This window comes from Neopsephotus bourkii, unplaced genomic scaffold (assembly GCF_033783945.1).
Source record: "Neopsephotus bourkii isolate Nb327-2 ecotype Australia unplaced genomic scaffold, CSIRO-AGI_Nbou_v1 NB_330, whole genome shotgun sequence".
Taxonomy (NCBI): domain Eukaryota; kingdom Metazoa; phylum Chordata; class Aves; order Psittaciformes; family Psittacidae; genus Neopsephotus; species Neopsephotus bourkii.
In genome coordinates this window covers 2176679-2190940 of record NW_026900838.1, presented here as the reverse complement: position 1 = coordinate 2190940, position 14262 = coordinate 2176679, and the positions used below count along the sequence as shown (strand labels likewise).

General features: G+C 38.2%; 1 protein-coding gene across 11 annotated transcripts in view; it reads right to left on the bottom strand.

Moving 5' to 3' along the window:
- DST (dystonin) overlaps positions 1-14262 on the bottom strand; it is a 293848-nt gene that overhangs the window by 100925 nt on the left and 178661 nt on the right. For 6 of the 11 annotated variants that reach the window (XM_061347867.1, XM_061347868.1, XM_061347869.1 and 3 more), the window contains 3 exons: positions 12132-12220; positions 11333-11468; positions 1206-1358 (listed from right to left, as the gene is read on the bottom strand). In XM_061347867.1, the coding sequence (XP_061203851.1) occupies positions 1206-1358; positions 11333-11468; positions 12132-12220 (378 nt within the window). Of the gene's footprint in view, positions 1-1205; positions 1359-2357; positions 2592-3567; positions 3715-3916; positions 4133-4291; positions 4439-4649; positions 10257-11332; positions 11469-12131; positions 12221-14262 lie in introns of all 11 variants that reach the window. The other 5 variants (XM_061347863.1, XM_061347864.1, XM_061347866.1 and 2 more) reach the window with 1 other exon arrangement.

Genomic DNA, 14262 nt, shown 5'->3' with positions numbered 1-14262 from the left:
CATATTTTGTAGCAATTATAGAATATAGCTTGGCAACTAAATCTGCAGCTTATTTTAGCACTTCAGCACATATGTTAGATTTTTCCTGAGGACACTGTATCAAGACATGATTCTTCTTCTCTGACAAAGCTCTCTGTGCTCCCTTTCAAACAGCTCACTGAAGATGCAAACTCTGTAAAAGCTATAAAATACCTTTTTTAAGCCCTCATTTCACTCCTGAGACACTCGTCTACAATGGTGCCTCCACAAAATCAGTCAGCAAATAACAACTGGTCTGCTAGGCTGTCACAAACAGCTGATGGAAAAAAAAAATTAACCAAATGCTATACCAGGTCTTCACTCCCATGGGTACCCCATGTAGGCCATATATTCTTAAGACAGGTAATTGATATTAAAAGCTACCTCAAGGGTGTCTGTATCTTTCTACTGACTATAAGAACTTCAACAAATTAGATTTGTTACTTTGGAGATAAGTAAAACGAGGCAAATTGAATAAGGAAATTTCTGCCTTTATAGATTACTAAACCTGACCTGGAGCTTTAGGATACAGTAAACTACTATTAGGAGAAGGAAGAAGAGTAGCAGGTCCTTCAGTCCTTTGGCTATCATAAATTCAATTAGTATCGATCAAGACAGAATAAAAGCTGAAAGACAAGGTCTTAACAGGAAAACAAGCGAACTGAGAGGGCTCTCTTACACCAAGGAGACTGCAAGCAACACTAGAAAAAAAAAACTCAAACCAAAACAAGAATGTGGCAATGGAAAGCCTCAAGCAAGAGAAAGCCTCCAGCAAATTTCTTCAAGATACTGCGAACAGGAATAAGCACCGCCTGATAACCAGTTAAAAAGCTGGTTACATTATTTTAGCATAATAAATGACTGTGATTTTATCACATCTGACAGGAACAATCTTGGGTAATACATAACAAATTTCATGCCTGCACCAAGAGTACTTCTTGAAATGCCTAGTACATATTCCCTATTCTAGGGTCTCCTAGGTTGAAAATTCCTTTTCTCCCACTGGCACATACTAGAGTGTATTCATGGGGAGCAGGCCAAATGCATGCCATTAAGCCTTTACTTTTAGTAGGTCAAACAAATCTATTTTACTCTCCCATGGCAAGTCTTGTTATTCAACAAAAGAGTCTAGTCACTCTCCTTTGCACTCGGGCTTCCTTAACTTATCTAAGTAGAATTGCACATACCTCCTGTTTGGTCTGGTATTGTTCCAGCTCAGCCTTGCTGTCTCCAATAACAAGGGACATTCGCTGTCCGATGAGCCGATTTTCAGTCTGTGTAAGCAAATCACAGATTTCCTGCAGTTTCTCTTTGCATTCCTGCTGCCGTTCAGCCACATCCTATATTAGAGCCAAGTACAATTGAACAATAAAACAAAAACATCCTCACTTCAGGAACCAAAAGGCACTCTAATTGGAATTACCTTTGAACATCAATACTACAAAGCAATCATTTAAAAAGTATGCTGTAAACATGATAGCAGTGGTACAAAGAGCAAGATGAACATACAGAAGTTATGGATAATAAACCTCAAGTATGTTGTAAGTAAAAGAGACCATGTTTGATGGAATTGCCCAGTAGAAGTCTGGCCATGCACATATGTGAAAGATGAAATCTCCAAACGACAGGAGTGAAAATCCAGTCTCTTAACCACTTGAAGCCTGTGACAAACACTATTAATTCTGAAAAAAGGATATCAAAACAGAGGTTAGTTGTGATTGTGAGTTAGTGTTTGTTGGTATGGATAATATGTTACCTGAATAGAAACATTGACTTTTTAAGCAGCAGAAAAGAACAAAACATGCAAACTCATTATTGTTACTATGTCCTAGAAGTTATCTGTGCCTTTTCTTTACTCAGCTTCACATTTCTTTCACAAAGTATGGTGGAAACAAATGTTCTTAGAATGGCAAAATAATACAAAGTCTTCAGAATGCTAAAACACCTTTCACCATGCATAAACTGGAGTCTGAGGTGGTTATTCTGAGCCTTAAAAAGGCTTTTATGAGAGAAGAGGAGATGCAGTTACACTGAACAACAAACAACACCTATGAGAATCCTCAAGTAAATTTCTCTCCCTGCTAGGAAGAGCAGACCTGGTCACCTCAGCCTCTACAGATGCTTGTGTCCAAAACTGTGTCTGCCCATAATCTAACATGCTGTTTCTGTGACCGTACCAAGGAAAGACTAAAATGAAAATTCACCAAGTTGATCAATACCATCTCTATAGAATCATCTTAAAACTTAAGATAGGAACACACTTAATACTACATGCTGGTATTAAAATTCCTCATCCATAGACAGAAACACCCAGCACACATTCACACACAAAGGCAAACCTTCTGATCACCCAGCTCTTGTGCTGCCTGTAACCGAGTCTCTAAACTTTCCACTTGAGATGTTATTGCCTCCTGTACTTCCTGAAAAGATTTCTGGGTGGTATTTAAGAGCCTCAGCAGTTGTTTGCTCTGATTAGGAGAAAGATCTTGAGCATGTTCGGAAATGAAGAACTGAACATCAAATGCAGTGGAGTCCAGTTGAGTTTTTTTACAGCCAAGCTCTGCAGCACTGCCCTGTGAATGAACAGAAGGAAATGACTAGCAATGAAGACAAATTCAGCACAAATAAGACACAAGTATCAGTACCCTCTTTTCTTAGCCCCTGACCCAAGATACTTTTGAAAGACAGTTTGGCCACTGTAAATCAAAACTCCATGTCAAAATCATTCTGACACATTCAGAGACAGCATATGAATTTATGCATGGTTTGCCTCTGGGATAGTCCATGTCCAAGTAACAAATAAGATGACCTTGAACATCTCTATTTGCTTTTACATGGATGCCTGAAAACTGGCTGACCTTCAACTCTGGAAGATTTACGGTATGCTAGGTTTAACAATTCTAGGTTCTAGGTCTGAAGATCCAATAAAGTTAAAATATTTACTTGAAAGCATTCTTATTCTTGACTCCACAACGAGACGCCCCATTTCCAACAGTATGGCAAATTCTGCCCATGGTTACGCACAAGACATTACCATGCATACTGGAATCCTATTAAAGCACCATAATGTATTTTTTATCATTCATACATACAGAGGTGTATGAACGTTATTAAAAGTTTATATCATTTGGTTTTTGAGGTATCTTCCCTCATCTTCCATTCTCACATACAGTTGATTTGAAAGCTAACTGAAATTCAGGAAAGTTTCTGGACCTTACACATAAAGATCCAATTTTAACCACTGAAGTACCTGTATTATAAATTAGATTTCCAAGAAAGGGTCAGATTTATTGCCACAAATGTAAGCAGAACCAGTAGCTTTCTCAGTAAGCCAAACTATATCAGAAGTTTCTTCAAGACATAAAGCAAATCAGCAAGATTTTATTACAGGATTATAAAGTAGTTGTCATCTTAATGAATTAGTTCTAGCCATCTGTTCAGTAAGAGAGATTAATAAGTAGGCATAAAAAAACTAGGTAATAGTTCATAGCAAGTAGCAACATTTGTCATTCATAATAAGTGCCAACACCAGTCATAAAGAAAACCTACTTTAAATAGCTGTAAAATTTTCTTCATCTCTTCCATATCATTAGTATTCACTGTGAAGTCATTCATGGTTTTCTTGTTTTCTGTGATCCAGTCTGAAAATCTCTGCAGTTTGTTTAGAAGTTCCTGGTGTGATACTGCAAGCTTAGACTAGAATGGGAAGTTGTATGTTTATTTATGTTTCTGGAGTCTAGTCATATTTTCTATCATACGAAATAGAATCATAGATGTATTTTTATATTAAGATAAAACAAAATAAAGAAAAAACAAACTCATTCTTAACCAAATTATCTTTAAGAAGGTAAAGATACCTTCTTCAAAAAGGTTAAAATGTACACTGACAGAAACATACCATTTCCAAGTCAATAGCAGAGACTATTTGTTTTGCTCGTTTTGAAGATGTATCACAGACGACCAAAAATGCTTCCTGCAGATAGTTGTAACTTATATTCAGCTCTTTAAGTTTCTCTTCAGGAATATCCCTGTTACAAAGCTTTAAAAACTCCTCTGTCAACTTCATATCCTTTCTTAAGGTAATTGCAAAAGTAGCCAGTCCTGACTCAAATGACTACAAAGAGAATATATATAAAATGTATTAAGTTACTAAGGAAGAAATACATTTAAATCTGAATAACTTTAATGATATTTGAAATCTCTTTTTTTTTAATCCAAGGGCTTTTCCTAGCACCCATCACTGAAGTACAAGCACAAAGAACATTTTACTTACCTCTAGTTGTTGCAGTTCATCTTTCAATATTTCCAGGTTGTTACTGATAGGCTGCTGGATATCCAGGTGACTTTTCTTATCTTGAAGCACTGCCAAATGTCCTCTCATTTTCTCTATTAAGTTTAAACACTGCTGTATTTCATTGACCTGAAAATGAGTTTTAAAGAAAAGGTTCTCCAAATGGACAGATTTTAAAATAAGCCATAAAAGTCCTTGTTATAATCATAATTTATTTCAAATTTATAATTTATTTTTTAAACTATTTTTCCAAATTAGTTATTCTCTCCAGCACTTGGAAGGATTTATGCAGTTATTTTCACAAAGGACACATACCATGTTATCAGTTGCAGTTACTTACTGTGCAAGTGGAAGTGTCTTCCTGGACCGCTCCTTGTGCTTTGAAAACAGGCTCAGTAAAGCCTTTGGACAGGCTGCCCATATTCCCATGCTCCTGGTCATTTTTCCAAGCAACAGATGGGTCATCTGCCAAAGCTTTCTCCTTAGCAAATTCTGATCCAAACCCCGACTGTTCTGTTGAGAAAAGAGTACAAAGCCCAGCTACTTTGCCTTTACTCTCACGTTCTGTGGTGATACCAGCAACCTGTGAGCTTGTAAGCAAACCACTTATCACCTCCTCTAACTTGCTTGTACTTTCATCTCCTGTTGAAATTTGAAAAATCTCCAGAAGTTCAGAAGCAGTAAGTTTTGAAACAGGTGCTTTCATGTCTGTTTCACTCTTCCTTTCATTTGGATCGACCATCTTTTGCTTGCAGGATTCCTGCTTGAGTATATCATGAAGAAGGTCAGGACTTCTGCAGTCAGGCCAAGGCAATGAAATAGCATCACTGTCCTTTGGCTCTGTACATGGTGTGCTAACCATAAATGCAGTTCTGATAGTATCACTTATTTGCTTGAGATTTGACTCACTAGATGTGTCATTCCCAAGGTGGGTGCTTCTAACCATTGCAAGTAAATTCTGCATTAAAATTTTGGTATCAGAGTAACTTAGGGGTTCACCCTCCTGCTTGCAGTAAACATGTCCCATTTTCAATTTCTTCTGTAACATATTCTTTAAATCTTCCATTAGTTCATCACACATTTCTGGTGATTGTGAAATACCACCCTTTACTGGAAAATCTTTGCAGGGTCCTGTTTCCTTTTGCAATGACTCCACGGACATTTGTTTTTTGAAACCATTTTCAAGGGACGAAGTCTCACTGATCATGCAACTTTCTCCCTTTGTGTTTTGCAATGTCTCATGTTCATTCTGAACACCGTAATTCAATTCAGCCCCTGTGCTGCTCAGAATTGCAGAATAAACATCACCAGGATAGGTATAACTCCCAGAAGGCAGCACTTCACTCCCATCCCTTGATTCTTTGGCATCCTCAATACTTCTTAGAGCACCTGCTTTTATTGTGGAAAATTCACTACCATTGTTTTCTGAAAAGTCCGTAAGAACATCGTCAGTATTTTGACAGATAACTCTCCCTGTTTCTTTGGTTATGCTCATTTCCTTTGGTTTCACTGTATCAGTTGGGGGAAAAGAGCAAGTGGTAAATTCACTTGAATACTTTTCCTCCACATTTAGCAGAAAATCCTTTTCATTCTCTATACCCTTTCTCCTTTCTTCCCTGTCCTCAAAGAAACACGATTCAGTTTTATCCAATTCTGAATAGCCACCTTCTCTTATGTCTGTTGCGTGTTGTATTAAAGAAGCAGAAATGTTAAAATCTCTCTTAAATTCATCTGATTTCAGGCCATCTCCAACATCAAGCAAAACTTGATCAGCATTTACTTTTCCTTTACTTGAAACAGGAGTTTCTCTATCAGCTCTAATTACTGATGCATCAAATATTTCCCCAAGGCTTTCCATCTGAATGGGACTTTTACTTGGCCCCATGATACCACATTCCTCTGTAATATTTACTCTATTTTCTGTAAGAATTTCAAAACCTCTTCCCCTCTGACCATGCTTCGAACCAGTGACTGGATGTACTTGGTCACTAACTGAACTATCACCATCACTTACATAAGGCACTTCCGTAAGAAATTTAATGTCCACTCGGGATGAAATTTCCTTTAGTTGTTCCATCCCAGTCATATCATTTAATATGTTTTCCTCTGCAAATACTGCTTTGCTCTGTCTTTGCCCTTTATCTGAATGCAACATTGGCATGGTATTACTGTTTTTATTCATGCCATCAATAAAGGACTCTGAGAGAAGCAAATCTGTCTGAGTACTTTCATCACCATCAGTAGCATGCTTTGCAATTATGAAGGCTGTTACACTAACATCAGGTGCCACAGTATCATCAGATTGAGAACTTGGAGCCTTAAGATGTGTTTTATCATTTGCTTCACTCTTACTGGATGGCAACTTAGTGTCAAAGGTATTTTCAGACTGCATGGGCTCAGTAGTATCTCGTGAGATGTGTTTATTTTTAACATAAGTCCCATATTCATCTTCTGTTTCTTGCTGTCTGTCTTCTTCACTTGTACATGTAAGACCAACACATCTTTCCTCAGAAACACCTGATGCAGGTTCACATTTTCCTGAGGATAGTCTTCCACTTTCATGGTTAGACTGGAACTCAAAAGTATATCCTGCCTTGTGGCCTGAAGAATAGCAAGTGTCATCAACATTCCGATTATTTTCATCAGTATTTTCTAAGTCACCTAAGGAAATTAACAGCTGGTCACCTTTGCTTACATATTGATGATGTGAATGAAAAATATCTACTTTTTCATCACTGTCAGAATCAGTGTCAGAGTCATCATAACCGTCATCATCTTCCTCATAGCCTTCCTCGTCCTGTGAACTTTCAGATTCATCCTCATAAGAGTCACTTTCCGCTTTCAGTTCATCTTCCTCATTTCTGTCTTGTATTTCTGATTCATACATCTTCCGTAAAGAACTAAGGCCTCCTTCATTGCTTCCTTCACTTTGCAGAGTACCTGGTAATTCTTGCTCCTTCCCTCCAAAGCTCCCTGTTAGCTCCCTTTCCTCCTCAGGGATTCTTTCCATAGTGTCAGCACTTGCAGAAGCTATATTTACATTCTCAGGTAGCCCCATCAGATTTACATGGACACTCTCTCCAGCATCTGCTGCAAGTTCTTGAAAAGAGCTAGTCTCTTCTCTAAGGGTTATTAGACCACCCCTCTCCTCTAGAATACCTAATGGAACTGATGCTCCAGACAATTCTGGCTCCTGTGTTTTATCATTCCCCAACCTCAATGTATCAAAACCATCATCACCTTGGGGACTTTCATAGGAATCATCATCATCAATTTGTGGAGTATCATAGACATCACTGTCATCATCATCAACCGGAGGTGTTTCATATGCATCATTGTCCTCATCATCAAGCTGAGAGCTGTCATCTGCAGCAGCTACCTCACCACATTCATGCTCAAAGCAGTTACTCTCAAAATGTGTGAGGCCATCACTCTCTTCTATGGATGAATCAGAACTACTGTCACACAGCAGTAGCTTTTCAAATTTAAGATTGCTTTCTTCTACTGTTAGCCTCAGTGCTGTGCTGTTACTGTCCCCCAGAGGTGGTCCGTCATGTATAACAGTGTCACGAGCCAGTGAAGTCCTGCCGTGCATGTCTCCACTGTCTTCTAGAAACAGCTTACTCTGCAAATCACTACAATTCTCCAAGGACAGCCTGTCATGTGCACAAAGACAGTCCGCTAGGGATAGTCTGTTATGTACATCAGCATAGTCTTGTAGAGGTTGCTTACTGTATCCATTATCTCCAAACTGTAGTATGTCACCACACTGCCTAGCCAATTCCTCTGGAAGTCTATATTCAGTATCTGCACTGATGGATGGACCAAAACTTCTCTGAAAATCATCTTTATTGCTGTTATCCAGTACCATTCTGCTATCATCAGCTTGCAGTATGCAAGGCTCGTATTTGGTGCATCTTCGCAGTTCTACCCAGGTTTCATTATCTGACAAATCGTTCACATGCAAGGAATCTTGTGAGGTTTTATCATTCTTGTTTTCATTATGCAAACTGTCTGCTATAGAAATATCTCCTTTCTCTGTTTCTGAAATGAGATTTGGATTTGAGTCATTTGAAAGATACTCTTCAATGTTTCCTGAATTTGCATTCTGACTATCATGCTTGCACAGTTCTGTCCACTCAGAAACCTCCGGAAGACCTCTGAGCGCATTTCTGTTAATGGAATTTTGGGTGCTACTTACTACATTTCTAAGTCCTGCAGAGTTAGTTAACAGTGTCTCCTGCGTATATTCTGATTGGTCAGTACCAATAGCATCATAAACATCGGGTCCACACATAGGAAGATCTCCTTGTGAAGATACACAATCCCTACAACCTTCAAACTGAATTAATTTCCCATTACTAGAAGTATTCTCAGAACCCAAAAGATCACCCTGAACACTGCCTGTGACATTATTAAAGTGGGCACTACCAGCTAAATTTAGTTTAATTCCTTTCTGGTTTACGTATTTATTATTAAACTCCACTTCTGACACATCATCATTGTACGCAGCACCACCACCACCTTCCAGCAACATATTTATGGCTTCTTGCAGTTGTCCATCATATAACAAAAGTCTTTCTCCAGTGTTTGCATCCATATAACTATTCACCATTAGATAAGACATGAATAGTTTCTTAGTTTGATCTAAATTATGACATATAGGGCCTTCTGTGCCAGAACGTTCATGTTCCTCCTCACAGTCATGAAATACAGATGGCAGGAATTCATATGTCGATAACCATTTTGCAGCATTTTTGCAAGGGGACTCTAATTCTTCTACATTAGGCATTTTATCTGGTAAAGTCACATTGGTCAAAACAGATACAGTACTCATGTCTATTATCCCTGACTGTGCAGCCTTATCTAGACTGATTATTTCACAAGTTTCTGGAATGTAAAGTGCAGCTATTTTCTGTCTATTATTTAGTATTTTGAATGCCAGCTCATTTGTTATCATCTCTTGATGCAAAGAGGTTGATACAGGGAATATTTCACCAGTGTGAGGCCAAATTAGTCCAACAAAGCCTCTCTGTGCTTCTAATACCAGCAGTGCACTGGTAGATGATATTAAGTTGCACTGTACAGCTTCATCAACAGTCAAGCGTTGTCCTGAATTTTGACAAAGGATTCCACCACTCTGAACCTGATGTGTGAGGATCCCACAAGCAGTGTCCTGATCTATCATCCCTTGTTTCATGGCCTCTTCCACAGTCATTCGCTTCCCTGAGTCAGGGTCAATTATACCTCCAGATATTAGCTGAGCACCCAGCAGCCTGAACATCGTTTCCCGATCGATGATTCCTTCATGGGCTGCCCTCAAAACAGTGATCCTCCTTCCACATTTGAACATGATTCTACCTTTTTCTTGTGGTTTCACAGGTAGAAGTCTTAGCCCTGTTTCTTTGTGTATTATGCTTCTATGAAACATCTGTTCAAGTGAAATCTTCTCAGCACAGTTGGGGTCTATGAGATCTTTACAAGTGTCTTGTCTTTCCAGAAGTTTTGCATATAATGTTGGATACACCAGGTTTCTCTGAAAAGCATTCTGCAAAGTCAGGTTTTCTCCCGTAGATGGCAAAATCAAGTGCCCACTTGAAAGCTCATTCTCTAGAATTTTAATAGCCAAAGTTTCTGAAATTAGACCTTGCTCTAAAGCTGAAACAACTGGAAGATTTGATAATGATGACTCTGATATGAGCTTCTTTGCATCACTTAATTCCTGCAAATGCAACAGAGTCTGCTCATCAATTAAGGCATGAGCTTTAGCTTCTTCCAAATCATAACATACTCCTAATTCTGGAGAAACTATTCCAGAAAGGATCAGCTGATTCTCGAGCAACCTAATCCCAGTGTCATAGTCAATAAAACCTTTTAAAATAGACTGAAAGACTGACAGGACTTCTCCAGTCGTTTGGTCAATGACACCAGCAATGACTTTATTCACCTAAAAAGGAATACAAAAGAAAAACTATCACTATTTTCAGATTGCATGTTTTAAATGTTCTTTTGATTTTGAATTCATGATAAGCATAAAAACATGTACTTACCAGGCCTGGAGGAATGCTGTGAATGTTAGCAGCTCAAATGCGCAAGTGATCTATGTCAGTCATTGAACAGCACACGATGTGATAAAAGATTTAAAAACAACATGCATCTGTGAATTGAAAACCTATGCTTTGCGTACATAAACAGGGTTAGTGAAAGACAATAAGAAGAAATGATTGCGGAGTGAGCAAATAGAATATATACCTGAAAGGCAAATGTTCATGCTTTAAATGCTGTGAAAGGTTAGAATACTCAGAAACAGTATGTGATTCAAAACCATCATGCTATTCATGTTTACAGCATACAGCATTTCTGTAAATACACTCAACAATATGGAATCAAGATACCCTGGCACCAAATATTGCATTTAGTTTGCATGGAAAGCATGAAGTCAGTCTAGCAACATTATTTGGATTCATTACACAGACACTGCCTCTACATTTGTATGAGAAGATTTCTTTGTAACATAATTTTTGAGAATTCCATACTTAAGATCCATTAAGACGTATTTGTAGTGTCTCAGAGCTAATCACATGATGTGCTCCCATTAACATATCCAGACAAATTTCAAGAAAAACTGAAAGTAGATGTCTTCTAAGACATTTCTGAGTGATATATAGGAGAGATTAACAGGTTATTTTATGATGTCATTTTTGCAGCAGAAACAGACTTATCTAGCAGTCAAAGAATGGCTTTTAAGAGAAGAGTTAAGAGATGAATGATTTGTTTATCTTTCTTCATGCAAGACACACATTATTAAGACTCTTTACAAAAAAATCTGATGAGCAGAATGTTCATATGCACAGGTAAGATAACACACAGTATGCCACAGCAATAACAAAACCTTCGGTCAATTAAATCTCAAATTCCGTCACACACTGTTAACTGCAGAGCTTCTTTTGCTGACCATGTGTAGCTTCAAAACCATGCAGTAAACCTCAAAGAAGTCTGAAATGTAAGTTTCAGTCTTATTACCTTTTCTTCCATCTTTTCATCACCCAAATACTGTGCTTCCTGCAGCTGCTTCAAAGCTTCATTGGATAACAAGCTGTAGCTCTCCTGGAGGGATCTGACTTGCTTTTCCATTTCATTTTTCTCTTCACCTGTCATTCTATTAATAAATAAATAAATAAAAGAAAAAAGAAGAAGATGATCTCTGAGTAATTTGTAACCTTGCTGGAGTGATCTGCATGGGGAATTGGTAAAAGTAGTCTGAACAAAATATTGCCTAATTTCGAAGATGCTTAGGAAAGCTACAATGTGCTTTTAGTTACTGAGGAGAAGAAACTACATCAATCTAGAATTTATGTTGAACTAGAATTTATGTTGAATTGTCACTGAAGCATCTAACCTTTGCATGTCCCTTTGTCTACTGATTAGTAATCAAGATAAGTAACAGCTAGCAAGGAGTCATGAAGTACCTCAGCAATTTAGTATCTTAAACACTCTGATTTCAGACATGGATGAAACAAATTTTGTGACATATAGTTCAAGTACTAATTTACTATTAATCTGTTAACAGGCTTCAGATGAAAATTTTTGTTTAATGTTTTGGGTTAAGAGGACAAGAAGTGTATAAACCTAGCCAAAGTCTTGAAATAAACAGAACTGCATGAAGTTTTCTCAAATGGGAAGACAAAATTATAAAACTATGGAAAAACCTAGCATATTTGTACATGAAAAGTAATTGGAATTATAAGATGAGGATATAATTTCTTTTTAAGCAAACTGATTCAATTAATTTACATTATTTGAACAATAAAAAATGGCATACTTGTCACTGTGCTTAGCTAAAAATGACTGTGTAGTCTGCAAAGCTTCAGCTATTTGCTCTTTCTTGGTTGACATTTCATGCAGGGAAATCTGAAAAATAAACAATCCGTGTTAAAGACTTAATTTTGCACAAATATAACAGAAAACCAAACAAGCAACATAGTATTTCTACACAGGACTAAACTCAATAATATAAGAACTTGATTTTTTTTAAATATCAGCTATTCTTAGAGCAATATTAATTATTAAGGAATTGCATGATTTACATACAGATAAGTCATTGCGTTAATGTCTTGTGGTTAAATAAGCTGTTTGGATTAGAAAACTATTGAGTGAAACAAATAGATTTTATTTTTAAATGTTATTTTCTTGAAATTAGCAAATCATTTAAATCCACTTATTATAGTCTGCACAGTTTAAAGCAGCCTTATAGATGTGTTCAAGATGTTGCTCACCAAAATGGGATAATAACCTTAAAATAAAAATCATACCAGCCAGCTATAAACCTTCACGAGACTCAATGACAAACACAGTATCGAACACTTGGAAAAAATTGTTTATTAATATTCTCCCTGCTATTATTTCTGTGTCATTCCCACTAAAGCACTTGTTCTGGCAGTGGAATTTGCAAGAATTTAATCTTCTGACTTTTCTGAGAAACTGTCTAAAGTCTCTTCAAAGAAAAGCATTAATTTTGGCTGAATAGGGACAAATTATTAAAGGGGAGTCTACAACTTCTAAACTTATTAGCAAGCCCAAGATATATTCACCATTAGTGCCAAGAGAATTCTAGCAAGGTTCTTGGGCCCTATGCTCATGTGGGTCTGGACACAACTAATTTTGTCCCCATGTGCGTTGTGTCAAAGGGCCTGAACATGGTCTTGAACAGTCTCCCTCTGCAATCACCACTAGAAAGCCACAATCCCAACAGTTGTGCTGCTTGGACGGGAACCAAGAGAGCAAGCACAGTGTGCACTACACTAGAAGACAATGTGAGCAGGTGAGGTAGCACATGGAGTCATGTGTCACTTGAGGAACTGGTGTCACTGCTGCTGCTGTGTGAACCCTGCTGTTACTGGCACCAGCTTCACCCAGCCTGTGATTACAACCTACAGCAACCCCAGTCCTCCATGTGAAATGTATTTCAGCTATCATTACCTATAAAATGTACATGCTTCTACAAAACATGTCACAGCACCTGTGCTAGTCACTGGAGACACAAAACCAGACACTTCTAGAAAGTGCTGCTAACCTGCAGGGCTGTTTCACAAAGGAAGGAAACACCCTCAGCAAACACCCATCTCCTGTAGGCCAGAGGAAGCCAAGACAGATAACTCCCATGTTACTCACTGAGGGCTCAGGCTGGGCAGGGAAGATGCCACCCATAGCTGCTGTGGTAAACTGAGATGACCTAAGGAGCTGAGCACTGGCCCATCACTGACAAAGACTTGCAGTGTTGTCATTAACAAGGACAGAAAACGGCCAGTGTCAAATGTTTTTGCAAATCCTATCCTATTAGTGATTTACCAATCAACATGTTCAAACAAAGGCTTACTTCCTCCTACAGATACAGGCACAAACTCAGTAACAGAACTAGCACTGGTCCCCTATGAATGATGTGATGGGACCAGTGGCCATTAAGACCGCAGGACCTGCCTGACAACAAGCTTTATTTAGGCACATGCTGTTCCAGTGGCTCTAATCAGTACCAGCATGTGTGACCAGAATAAAACAACAGAAACAGGCTTCCAGGAGGGCCAAAGTCATGTCTGCAAGACCACACACTCAGCCCTATAGTGAGGGATGTGGACAAGACGCTGCTACATCCCTCTGGTGCTCAGTGTACAGGTAGACCTTCACCTACTAAATTCTTTTTATGTGTCACAAATCTGTTTTGTGGGACAAGCCTAGCAGGGGAGCTGTTGGAAATGATAAGAAACTTCACAGATGGAAATCTACGGTCAGAGTTGCAACTGTACACAACAACGTATGTGTTAAATACGAAGGTTTCAAGACGAGCCACAGCAGCAGCCTGTCGACTACTGTGATAGCAGAGAGGGATCTCAAGTCAACACCTGCTGAATTCCCTAAACCAGCAGTTTTAACAATCCTGTAAGAGACTCCCCAGAATA